Genomic DNA, 18,297 nt, shown 5'->3' on the forward strand with positions numbered 1-18,297 from the left:
GATTTTACGACTGATGAATTATACAGAGTTTGTTCCACAAACTCGTGAACCACCAATGATTGCCCAGCCGCCGGGCTCATCGCAGCCCGATGCAGAGGCCCCGGACAACAGAGATTTTGTTGAAGTATCAGCGAAAGGCGACTCTGACCTGGTTTTGAGAAAATAATTGCCTCTGGCTGCATAATCTGTTGGCTCTCCCATAAAAATCACAGGAGAGTCCTTGCAAGAACCTCTTCTGAATTGATCCCAAGTGTCACATTTTGTTGCCAACAACCCTGAATCTGATATTATACTCTCGGTGAAGTAGACGTAGGCTCTGCCGTGGCTGCAAGCCTCTGAAAATGATCAAAATTTTATGAACAAGTATTGTACGTACATATATTTTTCATTAGCACGGTTGAAGGATCTCCCCCACCGAAAATATCTATCAAAATCGGAAATTGGAATAGTGATCTTATCTCCCTCCATCACTTGAAGATAAGAAATTGTTATCGACACAGAAAAATGCTAGAATAGATCCTTTTGAAATTTTGCTATCTCTATTAGATCTAGAGATATATTTATTGAAAACAGTACGGGAATTCACTCGGTTTTGTCGTTTGGCATTTGGGAATGATAAGGCACCAAGCAATTACTGACCTGTTATTTCTGGCATGCAGCAGCATCCCGGCTGCACAGCAACCCCCCCATTGGGGTAGAAATCGGCATGGCCGACTGGCTGTAGAAATCCTAAGATTCCTCCACAGGAATGAATTACGTCAACGAAATCTGCATCTGTGGGGTCTAGTTTTCCGTCATTGGACGTGATAACATGAAATCCAGGGAGAGCTGGATCCAGACCTGTCACTCGTCCTAATTTTCCGACGATAGTTGATGAGGCAGCATTTCCTGCTACGTGAGCCCCCAGTGAATGACCTTAATTCATATAAAGATGAAATATATTTTTCAGTGTTATTTTTACTGACAGTTGGACTGATTCACAGGCAATTTTCCTTATCGTTCTTCAATCGGTGTCTTCTGTTCTGTAATTAATTCGTCCATATTTATTAATCTTTTATTATTCCAAATATGTCATTTGATACCTTCAATCAATTCAGAAGCGATAATTATGCCGGTGGACTTGGTTTTTCATTGACTTATCGCGCTATATCTCCGAATCTAAGGATGGTAGATAAAATTTCGTGATTACATTTTTTGTAGCATTTAATCCTCTTCCCGAAATATTTCTCACAAAAAATTGTTATCTGTCTCAGATTGTCAGATATTAATTGTAAACTGTCCGATCATTGTTTCGTAATTGTTCAAGTGGTTTAAAGCTCGCGTGACTCTGAATTTTTATTTTCTGTCAGCCGCAATAAACAAACTTATTCATCAAATTAAGGAGCGAATGTCAAGTGTTCAATGGGGCACTCGATTGAGTCTTACCTAGGAAGTGAATGTTCCCAGGTACTATTCCAGTCTCCTGGATCAAGAAGTCTATGAACACTCCAGCCTGTTTCCCAACCTTCCAGGTGTTCTGCATTGGCCCCAGGTAGAATGTGCTCGATGCCAGGGGCTCCCAGTCCACGAGAATTACATTGTAATCTCCTCTTCTCAAGTAAGCTTCAAAATGAAGAATCACGTGACGAAGATTTTTTAAATTTACATTCATTTTGTTTCCATTCACGCCCATCGGTATACCAGTAATTTGAAATTGGTCAAAGTCAATTTTAAATGGAAGTTCAATACTTTATTTACCATTTTTCAAGTTAACAAGACCTGAGCTGAGGGCACTAGATTTCCATCCGTGGGTGATGAACTTGGTGGGGTGCGATGGATTGAAAGCCGAGTACTTTATTGAATTCGAATTGCCGTTGTATAGCAGGGTTCCATTGGGCGGCCCATTTCTCAAAAACAAAATAAATTTTAATAAGTTCTCCCCCCTATTTCCCCATATATCCATCAAAAACTCAACTCTTCTAAAGCTGAACCGACTCATCGACTTCTACTCTTTGCTAAAATACCTCGTGTAAAGATGAAAGGTTACAGACTCATCAATTAATCCTCTGAAATCCGGTCCCTGGCCTTTCAGTATGGCAACCTGGGGCTGACCATTTCCATCGGGCATGAAGATCCAATCATCCCCATACCCGTCGTACTTCTCCCTCAGAGGACTCTCAGTGTATTGTGACGAAATTATTCCAGTCCAACAAAGGACGACCGTAAATATTAAAATTATTTTGCTCCCCATTCTTAGTGTTCAAAATTACCTTTCTAAATTCGTATAACAATTACTAACAAAGCCTTCCAATAATCTCTAATTAATATAACTTCTTAAATTAAAATAATGACATTAACAGAAGATACTGCAATTTTTCTCAATTAAAATAGTGAAATTGGCAATAAAGCATTAATAAAAAGTACAGCATCAAATTTGAACAAGTTAATTTCTCTTAAAGCACCGATTAATTTTTTGTCTGCAAGGAACTCCTTCCCTCTCCCAAAATTAACTGCTCATAACTAACAAGACGATGAAACCCCAACTGACGGCTCGCAGTACGAAAAAACGCTCTTATAAGTCCCCCCCATATCAGGTAAGATTTTAGGTACCCCCTCACGCATTTTTATTTAGTACGTCCCAGTTTAGCAGTCTACAATTTATCACTGTAGTTCCTATTATCACAATAACACGGAAACACCTCTTACTGTGGGGCTTCGACTCCAGGCATCTTAATCGTTCGGTGTTAGTTGCATGACTTAATTAAGTGATTGCTCGTCTTATCGTTTTGTTTGCAGTTTTTAGGCTTGCTTAACTGCGTCTAATGTGATTACGTGCAAATTTCCGGATGAATAAATTTTTATGAAGGCCAAGCAGGACAATTCCTACAATCCCAAGTTATTTTCTTTTTTGTGGAACAAGATCAGCCTCTCAACGCAATTTTCCTATCAGAGAGTCGACTACCAGTTAATTAATCAACACATACATAATTAGTTGAAGAAATAAAAATTATCAAAATATAATTTGTAATTGGAGTTGAATATTGATTCGATGGAAATTTATTGCTTTACCACTTATCACCTTTTTATACAAATTTTATTATACGAAAATTCTCCAATCGTTGTTGCTTACTCTATAAAAGATAATCAAACTTTAAAAAGTGAACAAATGCATGGAACGGATAACTGTCACTACAATATCCGAAATGAAAATTTTGGATAACAAAAAAAATATATTCTCTCAATTAATTGTAGGTGAGGATCATGAATGATGTGGAATATTGGTGATATGCTGATTTGTCCACTTTCTTATCTGTAATCAAAAAACGAACCCGAATTATGCTCTATCTAATCAGTCAAAAATTATTTTGTGTCAATCATCTATCTAATCGACAATCAGCGAAGAAGATTGGTATTACCATTACAGTCAAATCCAAATTCACCATTACCAAATGCCCCCATCAACGGTATATGTGGAAATATCTCTTTAAAAATAGTGGACTCGACGTTCTTCGAACCGTGCATCGACGAACCTCTGCCAATACATGTGAAGATGAATCCCACCGTGTTTTTCATCGGTTGAACATTCTCCTTCAATGTCAATAATCTATCTCTTATTTGCTTTACTGATCGTTCAGAACGCTTGATGATAATTGACCAACTTTTCACATTGGGACCCCCAATGAGAATTGCAATCCAGAGGACATTTTCCCATCCACGGTTTCCATCACTAGTTCTTTTACAGACTATCAATTTTTGAGCTGCTCCACCCCATAGTGCAGGTACATTTCCTCTAGCGAATTACAATTAAAGATGATAAATCAAATTACGAGGGAAAAGTAACCGTAGAACTATAAGTAATTCATAAGTGATTGGATAAAAAATACAAATCATATGAAAAATAAAATGGCCGCTTTTATTAGTTAAACTCTTACGTTATTCCGGTCAATTCAGCAAGTTCCCTCTCATGTGTGAAATCATTAGCGGTCATAAGTATCATACATTTAATTCCCTTCAGCCTATTTTTGGCCCCCTGAACCATGGAGTTGATGACAGTCAGACGTTGAGGTTGGTTCCCATTGCTCAGAATCTCCAAATCCTTATTGAGATGGAGAACCTGAGCATTCTTTCCCAATATGTACTCTATGTTCACTTCAGAACTCTCGGGAAAATAGCCATACACAACCCGGGCTCGGGCCGTCTCGTATTCCCGATTATTCAGCACTAATCCATATGGTTGTATCACGAGGGAAACGCAGTTCTTTGGAAAGTGTTTAGCGAAACAGTCTGGAAAAAATCGACAATCAGCTATTTCAATTGAGCTAGTTGAAAATTTACACAACGATGAGATTGAGATGATTTTCCAGTGAGGGATCCAAGTTGAGTTCAACTAATAAATTGACCCCAGAATTATAAATAAAGAAAATGGAGTGTTAATTTGGCCTTATTCTCTCCGATTAATGCTTTACCCCTGAATCTCTTAAAAAATCCCCACCTTACCTCGAGGAAGAGAATCCTCTGCACTGAACAAAAATCCAAGCATTGGTTTATTCGTCAAATTGCGAGGGAATTTATCTGTATGGCAGGACTGGAAGACATCGGCCCAGGATGCCAAATCGATCATGGGGCCTCGACTACCCAATTCACTATTAGCCACCTCCTGCCAGAGCCTGTAATCTCACAAAAAATTAATAAACAACTGACCAACAATGAAAAAATAAAAAACACAACTTTCATCTCCAAACCTGCAAACTTTTGCAGAGGTGCACAAATCTTTTGCGTCAAGATTCTTGAAAATCATAGCAACAACATCATAAGGTAGCGTGATGCTGCCATTCTCCTCAGGATTCTCATCTTCCATTTCTTGCAGTGAATTATCTGGAGATTGACTAGCGTCTTCGTCCTGCTGACGTGCGACCTTCCTTCTGGACTCAGCTGACATGACACAACAATTTTTAATGTTTTTAATAGTTGATTCACGTAGAAGACGTGGAGAAACAGTATTTACGAATTTCTCGAGCAGGCTGGTATATTATTTCTTTATTTACAGGTTTTGAACACATTAAAACGGGTTATTTACACATTTGTATACACATTTGTATCGGCGAAGAAACTTGTATTCAGAACTATTCGCTTTGTAACGAAAATTGCGACAAAAACAAACGATGATGAAGAATTAGTCGTCCGTTGTGATACAACATTCTAGTGGCGTCATCTACCCACTCAATAACATACCACATTTTCAGCTCGCAATTCTCCAGACCCAGGTAACCGAATCTACACAAATCTATGCTCTTGCTAGGTATCTGTCAAGTGTCAGCTGGTGTCAGAGCCAGCAGAATTGATAGTTAAACAATGAAAATTTGACATTAATTTTCTTTAATTTCTGATTACGAAAATAAAATGTCTGCCAGCTACTATTTTGTCATTGTGGGAACTGAAGACAATCCTCTCTTTGAAATTGAATTCAGTGGATCCAGTAAAGATGCAAAGGTAAATAAACAAAATCATCTGCAAAATAATCAAACAAATAATTAGGCAATAATTAGAATTTTCCACAGTTTTTGGTTTTATCTTGTTTTCACTGCAGAAAGAAGATCATGCACACCTCAATCAATTCGTAGCTCACGCTGCCCTCGATCTGGTAGACGATCAAAAGTGGAAATCTCCAAATATGCACTTAAAAGTTATTGACAAGTTTAATCAATGGTTTGTAAGTGCATTTGTCACTGCCACGCAAATTAGATTCCTCATGGTACACGATACGAAGAATGAAGATGGGATTAAAAACTTTTTTAATGAGATGTACGAGACTTACATAAAGGTGAACTTCATTAATATTCTGATGGGTCTTTGGGGGCATCTGGGACTTAAAGCAGAGGCTATCTTTCAACAATCGAACTGAATTAATTGATAGTATTTATTTTAACTTGAGAAATCCATAGACTCATAATATCCCTCTTCCATTCCAATATGTTGGAGTTGACTTTCCAAGCCAGCTATTTGTTCCAGGCAACAAAAAATAATTCCCAGTGTTAAAATCAAAGTGAAATAAAAATTAAAAGTGTCTTTGTAATTCTCACGTTTATTTGGATAAATACTCCATGATTATCTTACTATTTTTTCTTTTCAAGAACACAATCCACGTAAATACGTGTTTAATCGTTCCTTTTTTATCATTCGATCATTTAATCATCCTCAGTATATTTATTAATATTCCACCATCTCCTTCAAGTTCCAAAACAATCGCAAAAAACTTATTGTCATTACAAAATGAGTTAACGATCTGAAATAATCTTCTGTTTGCAGTATTCAATGAATCCATTCTACAAGATAAACTCTCCCATAAACTCAACAGGATTCGAAAAGAAAGCTCAGTTATATGGCAGAAAATACCTGACATCATAAGTTAACATAATTTATAATAACCTGTACAAATTAAATAAATAATAAAATATTAAATTGCATTTTCGTAATGGTCTTCACGTCTGCGACATCTTGTGACAGTCACATTAACAATTTCACCCTGATTAGTGTATGACCCGTAGAGTTAAACAATTTTAACTCGAATATTGGTCTACTTGCTTTCAAAAATAGACAAAAATGTCTAATAATAGTCGTCGGAGTTTGAAACCCGCATGAGCATAAGATGTTTCAGCGTCGAAAGATGCTCTGACCTTCACCAGAATTAGAGGTCGAGTTGGCTTAGTGAGGAGGCAGGACACAGGTGTGTACAGCTGCGTGGCAAATCAGGACCCTAAATACTAACTCAGGAAGAGGATGCTGACTGTCGATGATAAAAAGGTGATGAATTCTTTTTAATCCAGAATAACTCGTTGCCCATTCATAGATTTCAATCACTGAATAACAGTTAAAATGAATTCCTTCAATTGGTGTGAACCCTGGGGTAAGTCGTTGCACCTGCAGTGGGCCACAAGGTCAATTGATAAAATTAATCCCTTAAAAAAGTGAATTCTACGATTTTCGAAGGACTACAACATGTATGAGGTATGGCTGAGTAACCTTTAACCTCTAAATTTTGTTATTGAAGATCATTCTGCTCCGAGATGCTTGACCTTGAACGTGAATACTGGATCTAATTACATACATTCTGTTCTTAATTTGTTTACAAGGTCGAGTGATTGAAATAGAATGGGTAGGAGAACATCTAACTATATAGGAATATTAAGAATTCTATTAAGTAAAATTCTTAGCATTGAAAAGAAATTAGAATGAAAATCACATGAAATTAGAAGAAAAATTGGTGGACTGATTAAGATTGGAGAAAATTGATGGGACAAAAGGTAACTTCGAAGTTAATTTATCATTAATAGAAATCCTATGGGGGATGATTCGCTTGAATCAAACAAGTTCCAGTGCACCAGACAATTTTCACGGATACGAAACCTTTGGACTTTCTCTTGCCTCCATAAATTATCATAATGCCTGATAACGAGAGATTATGATACATTCAAAGTTCGAAATCACTACAGAATATTCTAAACTCTGTTTCATTTTTCTGATGATAATCGTAACGTTGACAGAAACATGTCTAGACTAACTGTAGAAAAGAGAGGGTTTTTTGCTCTTCAAACAAGATCATCCATTTTTATCAACAAGTGAATTACCAAGACCTCTGGAGTCTCCTGCAATTCTATTTCAAACATACATCAAAGCCTCTCATGAGCAAAAGAATCCCACAATTGCTCTCCCTCTCCACAAAAATTGGATGGCATGTAATAAATATGATTGTCGGATGAAAAGATGAGCATTATCTGGCATGCGTGATCGTCTCACACTTTTGTCAGCCAGTTCATTCGAGTGATAACGAATAAGACCTTGACATGAAGAGACTATCAACAGATTTGAAAGCATAAAAACAAAGGAAATTCTTTCTCAACGGTTCAATCAAATTCCCAATCCCAGTTGATCCTCCGAAGCCATCGCGTGAATTTTTTATGAGGAATTGAACATGTCTTGACAACTCACATAAAAATTATTTACACAAGACCGTAAACGATCTCCTAGAATCAATGGTGTTGTCAGAATTGGATAAATGTTCGAAGAATACTTTTTCTTAATTTTTTTAGCATATCAAATGGTCATGCAGTAAAAATTCAATTTCTGGGAAAAATGTTTTGTTTTTCTCTATCAGATTGATCAGTTTCCCAGGGGTAAATTGGTTCCACTCTATCATATAGTTTCTCTGGAATTTTCCCGTATTTTTATTATATTTGACTATCTATTGAATGGATAATAAATTTTGTTCTTTGTGAAACTCGTAAATTTTTCAGAATAGAAAATTGTGAGTTTTGTAGTTAGAAATGCAGTAGAAGATTATGTGGATTTTTTGGAAAATTCGATCCCGACAGATCCCTTAGATTCCCACCACCCGATGATATGACATCATCGAGTGAATTTCTTGCGACGCATTACCTCTCGATAATAACATCACAATTATGTCCGTTGGCACGTATTAATTAGCGCTAGAGCCCCCTTAATCTCGGAATAAATTATCATCACTATTTTAATAATGAGCCTTTCCTGCGTATCTATGCGCCTCGGAAAATTTTTCGAGACCTCAAAAACTCGACTGATATTGGATGAGCGATAACAAATTCATACATAATGCACTCAGCGCCTGGTTCATTGTCACTTCGATGAGTCCCTGGTATCAGAGCCATCCGGAGTCCCGAGACGAACGCACGTTTTATTTTCCTCGTTCTGTTCTATTTTTTTTCGGGTTCACCAGTCCCGTTTCAATTTTTATTCATCACCATATATTCGTCGGTTACTTGTGTCATTAATTTAAACTTCTCCAGATATGGAATATTTACTTCGTGTGAGTAAACACCAGTTCTGTCACTGGAATATTTCTATTTCTCTTTTTCGTAATCCTCAGGCGGTTTGGAATTTAAATAGTGTTGAATGGTGGTTCATTAGATGTGACTTTCCGGAAAGGCTGGAAAGTGGAGATATTGTTTCTTTGGACATGTCAATGTTTATGGAAATTTTAGATTTTCCGAGAATGTAATTGTTGTTGAGAATTGTAAATTGTAAGCGTGACGCGGGAATTCTACAAATGGTGGTAATTTTTAAGTGTTGTGTAACTGATTGTGTGTACGTGATACTATTTATAGAGATAACTCCTTGATTGATGAATGTGCCGAGAAAAAAAGAACGTTTTTACTCTCAGCATTCTCTGAATTATATAGGAAATCATGCTATATCTCCATAGAAGTTTCATAAAAAATCCTACTCACTTCACAGGGTTTTGTAGAGTTATTATTCATTTTTAGGAAATGGAATCGGTTTTATTGAAATTCTCTGACGAAAACATTGAACGTCTTTCTCCATAATTTTGTAATTTCATAATTTACACCTGATCTAGAATTTTGGAATAAATTACAGTCAAGAGGGCACACGCGCTCGCCCTCAGACACCCAGGCTTTCCGGGAGAGAACGAAACGGGACGCCGAAAATGAGCTCGCCGCGGAGTTGCAGAAGCTGGAGAATACAGCACCCCCACATCTTCGTCAGAACTTTCACGAGGAGTTTGAGGGTTTTACCAATTTATTCCAGAGATTCCTCCAGGATTCAGGGCCCTCAGTCAACTGGGAACAAATCCAAAAGCTTCCGGAAGATGCAGTAAGTTATCTTTCTAAAAATTTCCTTTCCATTGGTTTTTTGTCTTCGAATCTCAGCATTTTTCCAACCCCGAATTGTCGCTAGATCAGAGATTACGACTCCTTGAAAGAACCCACCAACGAGGAAATACGTGAAATGCTGAGTAAGCTAGTGGTAGTAAAATTGAATGGAGGTCTTGGTACAAGTATGGGTTGTCACGGACCCAAGTCCTCAATAATAGTTCGAAATGACTTGACCTTCCTGGACCTGACGGTGCAGCAGATTGAGCACTTGAACAAGGCTTACGGTGTGAACGTCCCCTTGGTCCTCATGAACTCCTTCAATACCGACGTCGACACCCAGAAAATAATACGAAAATACAAGGGCTTCGACGTAACTATAAAGACCTTCAACCAAAGCTGTCACCCCCGAATAAACAAGGAGTCACTGCTCCCAGTGGCGAGGAACTGCGATGTGACCGAGGAGCTTGAGGCATGGTATCCCCCAGGCCACGGCGACTTTTACGAGAGCTTCCAGCGTTGTGGACTTCTCGACGAGTTCCTGAAGGACGGCAGGGTCTACTGTTTCATCTCTAACATCGATAATTTGGGGGCAACAGTGGACAACAAGATCTTGAAGCTTCTCCTGGAGTCCACCGACAAGCCCCATGAGTTTGTCATGGAGGTCACCGACAAGACGAGAGCTGACGTCAAGGGTGGAACGCTAATACAATATGGCAACAAACTCCGACTCCTCGAAATCGCCCAGGTCCCCAAAGAGCACGTGGAGGAGTTTAAGTCTATCAAGAAGTTTAAGTTCTTCAATACGAATAATCTGTGGGCAAAACTCAGTGCCATTGAGAGAGTCCTGAACGAAAAATCCCTCGATCTGGAGATAATCGTCAATCCCAAGGTCTCAGACACTGGAATTCATGTGATTCAACTCGAAACAGCTGTCGGCGCTGCCATGAAGTCCTTCGAAAGGTCAATCGGTATTCATGTCTCTCGGAGCAGATTCTTGCCTGTCAAGAAGACATCGGATCTCATGCTGGTTAAGAGCAATCTGTACGTTCTTCGCCATGGTTCACTACTCATGAGCCCTCAGAGAATGTTCCCGGGAACTCCACTCATCAAACTTGGGGACAATCACTTCGCCAAGGTCGAGGAATTCTTAAGGAGGTTCAGCACAATTCCGGACTTGTGTGAACTGGATCATCTGACTGTCTCTGGAGATGTCACATTTGGACGGGATGTGTCACTCAGGGGTACCGTCATTATCATTGCCAATCATGGGGATAGGATCGATTTACCCTCGGGGACGATTCTAGAAAATAAAATTGTGTCTGGAAATCTTAGAATTCTGGATCATTGAGAGGGAAACTCTTTTTTAGGATTTTTAGAGGAATTTTTTAGGATATCTAAGTGCGATTATGTTTCATTGAATAGGATTATGCAATCTGTTATTGATCGGCAAACTTTCTGATAAATCGCTTTCATTCATTGCAAAGGGATTCCGAAAAAATGGAATAACATGCCATTATCTCCTTTCATGAGAGAAATAGGAAGGTCGGATGGAACTGTCAATTTCATTCGCTGAATGTTCTTATTCGTGGAAAGGGAAACTCTTGATTTTTTTTACCTTAGTTTCATTGTAAAGAATGAGCGATTGGGGAACGCTATTCAAGGTGATGAAATACTGATGATGACCATCTCCATTAACGTCTTTTCGTTATCAGAATGACGTCTAACGGTTTACTGTCACATTCTTGACTTTTGTTCTTATCGATCATTAGATAACCCCATTGTATTTTACCTGAGGCAAAATTCAGTTAAAAAATCGAGGGACTTAGACTAATCCCAGTCCTTTAAATCCAACGTTTGTTCGATCAACGCACTAAGATTTGGTTGCCGGGGTTCTCCCCTAGGATATTGCCCCGTAGATTAAGACTTGATATTAATAGTTTTTTAATCACGACGATTTTAGCAAATTTCAATTCTCATTCTTCGGAAAAGCGCAACAAACGTAGAATTCTGGTGGATTTCTATGACAAAATTTCGAGACTTATTGGCCCTGATTGTTATCATTAACCAGTAGTTTCTATGTGAGATTTTCTATCTAAAAACTACACAATAAAGTTGCGGAACTCTTGGATAGAATTTCATTGAGATTTTTAGACCAAATTCTGCGGGTTTTTAGCCACTCTAATAAAGATGTTGATGTCTGTTGCATGAAATAATATTTTTGATCTAGTCTACACTAAAGTCATACTCAAAATTCAAAAATTCAATTCAATCACACCACTGGAAAATGGTATTGACGTGCGGCTAACATTTATTGAAAAAATTCGGACGGCTCTCTCTCGTCATCTTTCTCACTCTCTCCCTTATAAATTGATCCTCCCTCGTATAAAAATTGAACTTCAATAAATATATTTTATAACTTATGTATAAATAAAACCGAAATTGCTGATAGTTTACGAGAAAAATAAATTTATGATTCGTCGTTTGAAATAAAAAAAAAAGAGAAAAAAAAATTATTCAGTTCCTTTTCCCCATTTTTACAGGTATTATCATCAAAATATTCTTCATATTTTTTTGATTCTAGCCACAGTGATATGCAGTTTTATCATTCATGAGAAAATTTATTCGCATTGTAGCTAGTTTCATTAGATTGAGCTAGTTTTTGGTAGTGTTTTAACAGTGGAATTGTCACGTGGACGTTCGTGAAATTCTTGAAAACAGGGAACAATGCAAAGATTTATCTGGCACTCGGGACAGTGATACTTTGTTTTGCGTCTCAGGGTACGTCCGTGTGCATCAACGGTGTTCCAACAGTGATTGCAACCCAGGGCTGGACCAGGACGCTGGACTGGACAGTGACCAAGACGTTGATCACTCGTTCCCTCGCGGGGCCGAGGCTCTGATGAACTGGAACTCGTTCCCATCTGATGAGAGACGAAAATTCATAGATATCATTTTTCCAGCTCTTTTCACTGTACAATTTTTATTTTCTGTTCACAATAAAATTCAAAGTAAATTTATCCTGAAGAATTCCCACTGAAAAAATTCCCTTTGACGATTGAAATATTTTTCGTTTGTTGTTTAAAGTTCCAGTTCAAATGAATCACTTGAGTCCTTCACCCATAAATTATAAAATTAAATAAAAATTCAGTACCTGTGGTGTCGAGGAACTTCTTAAAAATTCAGCAGGAATGATCCTCAGTCTACTCGCTGAGCTGTTGTCCTTCCCATCGCCAGGTCCCCCCTCGATCTTAATCCTCGGAAGAGGATCAACAGACATACTGGGACTGGACGATCTTCCCGGATATTCCGGATTGGAATGCTGCCTCTGCATCCACCCGCTGTAGTTCCCTGAGGAACCCTGTTGTTGGCTCGGCAGGAGCGGATGAGAGTGCTGTTTCACAAGATACGAGGGCTGGGGAACAGTCAGGAGATTCGTACATGTCGTCGTAGTGAGTAAACTCTGGTTCGAAGAGTTTGGCTCAGTCTCCATTGGACTCTGCGTTGGAAGATTGAGAATGGGGGTGACTGGATGGGGCGATTGGACGATTCTGGGAGAGCCGGGTTCACTGTCAGGGGAGGGGTATCCTGGTTCTGGATCTTTTTTCACTCTTGGTTGTTGACGCATCAAAAGCAATCGGCCCCTCTTTGTTTCCACTTTTCCTTGATAAGCTAGAAGAATTCGCCAATAATTATGATAGGCCAGTGCATTTTTTTCATTGTAAACGACATCTCAAATTGAAAAAATTGAAAAGAAAATTAATAAATGTTGGGAAAATAGAAACATTTCGATGAATTGCTAAACCCAAATAATTCCATAATTTTTATCATTTTTATTAAATATAAACTGCCATTACAATTAATAAATAATGACGCAACTGAATCCAAAGAGGTGCGACTAATCACGATAATTTATTGTCAGCATTATTGAGTGCGATTGATCAACAAATAATCATTCACAATGATCATTTTACTGATCGCTAATCGGCATCAATAGTGACACAAATAAAATGAACTCAATTTTCTAAGTCATTTATTCACGTCTCTTTCGTTTAATACCTCACGCGTCTAATACTTGTTCATTAGGATAATCGTATTTAATTATTATATAGAGTATCATTCAACCGGTGCGATTGATTCCGTCGAGACAACTGATTGATTTTGTGACTTCTAAAAAATCCAACGTCGATTCAAAATTACTATTTCCAGTAGACGTGAAATGATTTCTCTTTCATTATTATCATCGGTTGCCTCGCCCACCCACATCTTTTTTTTAAAAAGTCGAAATATCAATGTACGAAAGTATAATATTGTAAACAATAGAATACCGTATGAAAGACTCCAGAACAGACGTACAATATGTGGAATAGTGAAATATAGTTGACATTAATGTAAATCACCAGGAAAAATTCTTTACAAAACTTGAAGTTTTTTTTACACTTACTATGTAATCTGCGATGGATGGTTAAGCACGGAAGGAAGTAAAATGATGAGAGCTTTTATAATGGAGGAGTAGAAATTAAATCTTGCAGAGAGTCGAAGGGATAACCCGATGAAAAAATGAGGGATAAAATCCGAATTTCTCCTATACATACAAACAATATCTTTTCTGACGAAGAAGAAATAGGAAAACGTGAGAGTGAAACTTTCAGAATTCTCGATCTTGAAAATTCTTGAATCGATGGTGTGGGTGGTTAGAAAAATGTTAAGGGACCTTTTTATCGATAATTTCATAAATTGCAAAAAAGGTCCACCCAATATTTATCCATAATTGAATTCTAGTAAACCATTTTCTACAAAATTATCTCACAGATTCTCAGCTTCACTCTCTCCCCAGACCTCAAAAAGCTCCCCCTATTTGTACACATAAGAGAACGCATCATTTCACATGGCATTGTAATTAACTCCATGTAAATTAATGGGCATATTAGTATTGGGCAATGAGTAATCATTATGCCTGGTATCCACATAGCTGCTGAGCATGTGTGGACTGTGTGCAGTGAGCATGGTGTGAGTATTGAGAGTATTATGTGTGCTGTGAGGAGTGCTAGGAGGTCCCATTGGTGTAGGACTTTGTGAGTTAACAGGCTGTGATGTTGGCGCTGGTGGTGGTGAAGTGGGTGCCTCCTGTTTGACCCTGGACTTGAGACTTGGACGATTATTGGGATAGCCCCTCTTCTTGTACTCGAGCCACAGTGTTCGATTATTAACTCCAAACATTCTTGCCGCTTTGCAAAAACCAATGCCCCCATAACGAACGGCATCCAAAGCCCTGATGAAATTCTCATCTGCCTGGGGATTTGTCGATCTCTTTCTCTTGACTGTTGCTTGTGGACTAGCACAAGGACTCTGACATGTATTTGTACACTGTCCCGATGGCGATGGACCACTTGACGATGGCTGCAGTCCTCCATGAGTTGGACTCGTATAATTCGTTAATGCACAACTCGAGCCTGGGGTATTTGTACCAGGATACTGATCATTGATGCTCGATGATGCTGTTATTTCGGGGGTTGTGAATGCCGATGATGCTTGAATCGACAGATTCGTTTGACACGAGGATAGAGCGAAACGTGGATACGTGTGCTCCATGATTGTCCATTGCAATCCTGTGGAACAGAGCAATTCATTTTTTTTTCTATTTCAGTTTTATTTTTTCAATAAATAAAAATTCAAGTTTTTCTTTTTCTAACTATTTTCGTTGCTTTGATTTTAACAGTACTGAAATTGTATTTCGTCTTAGGTGATTCTCAAAGCGAACATTATAAGAATATGGCATGGCACAGATACATACTCAAGCACTAGTTTTTATTAGTTTGCTCTGTTGTTCCTGGAGACGGATTTTTAAATTTTAGACTGTGTCGCACGTATGAAAGAATTTAGGAGAAATATGAAATGTTGTTTCAGAAATTTTGATCGTTTTCCCAATGAAATTAACAGATAAAAACGTGATTAAAAAAAAATTCCTCTAGGAAAAATCTAATAGAGTAAAGTATAACTAACTAGAGTAAAAATTATCACCTGAAGACTATTCTTTATTAGAAAATATTTATCGAAAGAATGACGCAAAAAACATCATTTTTTTGATGCAATTAAAATAGAACTACAGTAGAATTATTTTTAAAAACGTTTAAGTTTTCTATTCAAAATTTTCATACGTGTGACGGAAGAGAAAGCACACATAGACACTCCATGACTCACTCAATGAACACTTGATATTCAGGTGTGCTATGTATCTGTGTGCCATCAAAACACTGGTAGAAATTATTTCATAATTTTTCGATAGTTCAATTTATTTGATTAATTCGCTCTATATTCATGTCAAACGTCTGTTGATTCCGTTGTGCAACATACTTGAACGCATCTGTGCCAGCATATATTACACAATTGAGCTTATTTCGTTAGCATGCAGGTGGGAGACTAATCGACTGGAGTCGTTCCCTCTTGGATTTTCAGAGCTTAAGATACACGAGGTACAAAATACGGGAGATTTGTCATTGTGGACGCGGGAATAATTATCAGGGTTTTCATGATAATAATGCATGTACTGGTGAAACCAATTTGTGGTGAATGGTGAGGTTCATTAAAATTGAACGAATTATTCATTAATTTTTTATTGGTTTTTCTAAGGAAAATGAATAAAAGAAATTAGATGAATTATTATTGCTGGGCTCACCTTGATGTGCTGATGTCTGCCCTGATGATAATGAACTCTGTACATTTGTCCCTGATTGCTGACTCACGTCCTGCATGGAAGTCTCACTTTGGGCGGGTGTCGTTGCTGTACTGCTCTCCATGTTGCTCATCTGAAAAATAATGTAGGCAATGTTTTTATTTAATTCATTTCCACTCTAGTTCAATTTTTAAAAATATTTATGAGAGCATAAATAGATTTTTAGTAGCATAAATGGGATTTTATAAGTGCAATCGTTGAATTCACTAATTAATAATACCTGTAAACTTACAATTGATATTTGATCCTCATCGATACTCCCCTGTGACTCAGTGTTGGTATTAATAGGACGCCTCAAATTCTCACCACTCTCTTGTGTCATAATGAGTGGCTCCGGTTTGACGATATTCGTAGCAACAAGAGTTATTTCACTGACTTCCTCCTGTTTGTCTCCTGATCCAGACGTGGAACCAGTTGACGTCTTCCTCAATCGCTTTCTCCTGTAGGATGGTGACATTGGTGATGAACTAGGTGAGCAAGATTCACCCCTGTTTCCATCGCTCGGCTCTGAACTACCGCTTGGCCACTTCGTTAATGACGCTGTGTGCATCTCGGCGAGACCTTTGATCTTTAAACTCTCCGCAGTCTGAGGGAAACAAATGGTTGACGTCGGGAAATGAGTTGTTAATTCAATTTGGGATAGCGTGAAACGAGGTGACATAACTTAATTTCAGAATTTTTCGAGGAAAGCGATTTCAAATTTCAACCATCGCTTAAGGAAATTAGCACTGAAGAATATTTTTAATTGTTTAGCTATTGCAACTCCATTAGCATTCCTTAAAGCCCTGGGTTTTTAAAATCCCCACAAATTGGATCAAAAAACTGATGAAATTACATCAAACAATCTCGTTCCTTATCTTCCCAAGAAATACGAGAGACATTGAATGTTTTCCATGCACCTGCAATGGTTACCTTAATAATAGATGGCAATTGATCCTGAGAAACATTGACCTCCCCATAGTACATAAAATCCACCATAATCTTGAGATCTGAGAATTTCACATCCTTCAGTATAACAATAGGATGTTGGCATGGATTGACCGTAAATAGTGACTGAAAGTACGTGCTGCAAGCTGACAACACTACTTTATGTGCCTGCAAGTGTCTCCCTTCAGCTGCAAGCGTCACATCAACTAGAGTCTCATTGCTCAAGAGAGTTGAAAAAACAGATATGAAATTCGGTTGATGATGATTCCAACGAAGGCAGAATTGTTGCATCGACATTATTACCCCTCGATCTCCAAACAATTGTTCTTCAAAACCTGAAACTCAACCCCACAATGTAATCAACAATATTTCACAACTGTCTAACAAAAAATCAAAATAAAATGAAATTAAAAAAAAAACAAAACCGATTTCAATACCTTTTTTTCCTTGACGACGGAAATTCGTCAACTTTTCACATATTCTCCATAAATTAAATCGGAAAAAATGTCTAATTATTTTCACATGAATTCACTCTGTAATGTTTCACTGGCCAAGAGCAATTCAAGGAAATTTCACTTGTCAAACTGATTCAACAGTATTCGGCGACGATAGCAGTCAAAAAATGATGACTTTATTTACCACAAAATAGGAAAACTAAGTTCAACTCGCTGTTTTCTCAGTTGTTTGCTAAATTTATCAAATAGACTGACCGATGACGCTTGTGTAACTCGCGGACAGTGACGTCATAAGAAGAACGATAGAACGTGGCCCTATTGCGTCGTAAATACAATGATAATTCATTCGTTACTCGACATCTGGCGTTATTGGATTTATTGTAACACTGACGATTGTTTTCGGCTGTTGTTGTAACGAGGGGAGGGGGATTATTGGTAAATGCCAAACTGTGATATTCATAAATTGAGGGATGATCAATACACCAGGCGGAGGTCGGCTTTTGGGGAAACGTTTGCCCCTCTTGAATGGGAGCAAAGTCATTGTCTCAGGACACGAAGA

At 38.0% G+C, this 18,297-nt stretch overlaps 5 protein-coding genes across 7 annotated transcripts; 2 read left to right on the forward strand and 3 right to left on the reverse strand.

Annotated features, from left to right (window-relative positions):
• Positions 1–18: 18 nt before the first annotated feature.
• On the reverse strand, positions 19–2,910 carry LOC135161646 (pancreatic triacylglycerol lipase-like). Its single transcript, XM_064119404.1, has 5 exons — positions 2,004–2,910; positions 1,738–1,886; positions 1,426–1,602; positions 640–915; positions 19–335 (listed from the first exon to the last, which is right to left on the reverse strand). Exons 1-5 carry the CDS (start codon positions 2,228–2,230, stop codon positions 19–21), a joined length of 1,146 nt encoding a protein of 381 aa, XP_063975474.1. The 5' UTR covers positions 2,231–2,910.
• A 141-nt stretch (positions 2,911–3,051) lies between these two features.
• On the reverse strand, positions 3,052–5,232 carry LOC135161645 (F-box only protein 22-like). Its single transcript, XM_064119403.1, has 6 exons — positions 4,985–5,232; positions 4,722–4,911; positions 4,477–4,646; positions 3,912–4,263; positions 3,396–3,769; positions 3,052–3,289 (listed from the first exon to the last, which is right to left on the reverse strand). Exons 1-6 carry the CDS (start codon positions 5,037–5,039, stop codon positions 3,222–3,224), a joined length of 1,209 nt encoding a protein of 402 aa, XP_063975473.1. The 5' UTR covers positions 5,040–5,232; the 3' UTR covers positions 3,052–3,221.
• Positions 5,233–5,249: 17 nt separating this feature from the next.
• Trs20 (TRAPP subunit 20) lies at positions 5,250–6,438 on the forward strand. The gene is made up of 3 exons (XM_064119419.1): positions 5,250–5,469; positions 5,567–5,800; positions 6,286–6,438. The coding sequence occupies exons 1-3, from the start codon at positions 5,380–5,382 to the stop codon at positions 6,382–6,384; spliced, it is 423 nt and encodes a 140-aa protein (XP_063975489.1). The 5' UTR covers positions 5,250–5,379; the 3' UTR covers positions 6,385–6,438.
• Positions 6,439–6,583: 145 nt separating this feature from the next.
• On the forward strand, positions 6,584–12,136 carry LOC135161638 (UTP--glucose-1-phosphate uridylyltransferase). 2 transcript variants are annotated; one of them, XM_064119382.1, is made up of 3 exons: positions 6,584–6,780; positions 9,388–9,624; positions 9,709–12,136. In XM_064119382.1, the coding sequence occupies exons 1-3, from the start codon at positions 6,757–6,759 to the stop codon at positions 10,972–10,974; spliced, it is 1,527 nt and encodes a 508-aa protein (XP_063975452.1). In that variant the 5' UTR covers positions 6,584–6,756; the 3' UTR covers positions 10,975–12,136. The 2 variants fall into 2 exon arrangements, with proteins under 2 accessions (XP_063975452.1, XP_063975453.1); XM_064119383.1 differs by lacking the exon at positions 6,584–6,780 and adding an exon at positions 8,608–8,818.
• Positions 12,137–12,165: 29 nt separating this feature from the next.
• Positions 12,166–18,266, reverse strand: LOC135161633 (longitudinals lacking protein, isoforms H/M/V-like). Of its 2 annotated transcripts, XM_064119370.1 has the most exons (6): positions 17,721–18,266; positions 17,269–17,618; positions 16,589–16,942; positions 16,300–16,429; positions 12,778–13,295; positions 12,166–12,547 (listed from the first exon to the last, which is right to left on the reverse strand). In XM_064119370.1, exons 2-6 carry the CDS (start codon positions 17,578–17,580, stop codon positions 12,269–12,271), a joined length of 1,593 nt encoding a protein of 530 aa, XP_063975440.1. In that variant the 5' UTR covers positions 17,581–17,618; positions 17,721–18,266; the 3' UTR covers positions 12,166–12,268. The 2 variants fall into 2 exon arrangements, with proteins under 2 accessions (XP_063975440.1, XP_063975441.1); XM_064119371.1 differs by lacking the exons at positions 12,166–12,547; positions 12,778–13,295 and adding an exon at positions 13,437–15,232 and having other exon boundaries at positions 17,721–18,265.
• Between the last annotated feature and the right edge of the window lie 31 nt (positions 18,267–18,297).

The sequence above is a fragment of the Diachasmimorpha longicaudata genome, chromosome 4 (assembly GCF_034640455.1).
Source record: "Diachasmimorpha longicaudata isolate KC_UGA_2023 chromosome 4, iyDiaLong2, whole genome shotgun sequence".
Classification (NCBI taxonomy): Eukaryota; Metazoa; Arthropoda; class Insecta; order Hymenoptera; family Braconidae; genus Diachasmimorpha; species Diachasmimorpha longicaudata.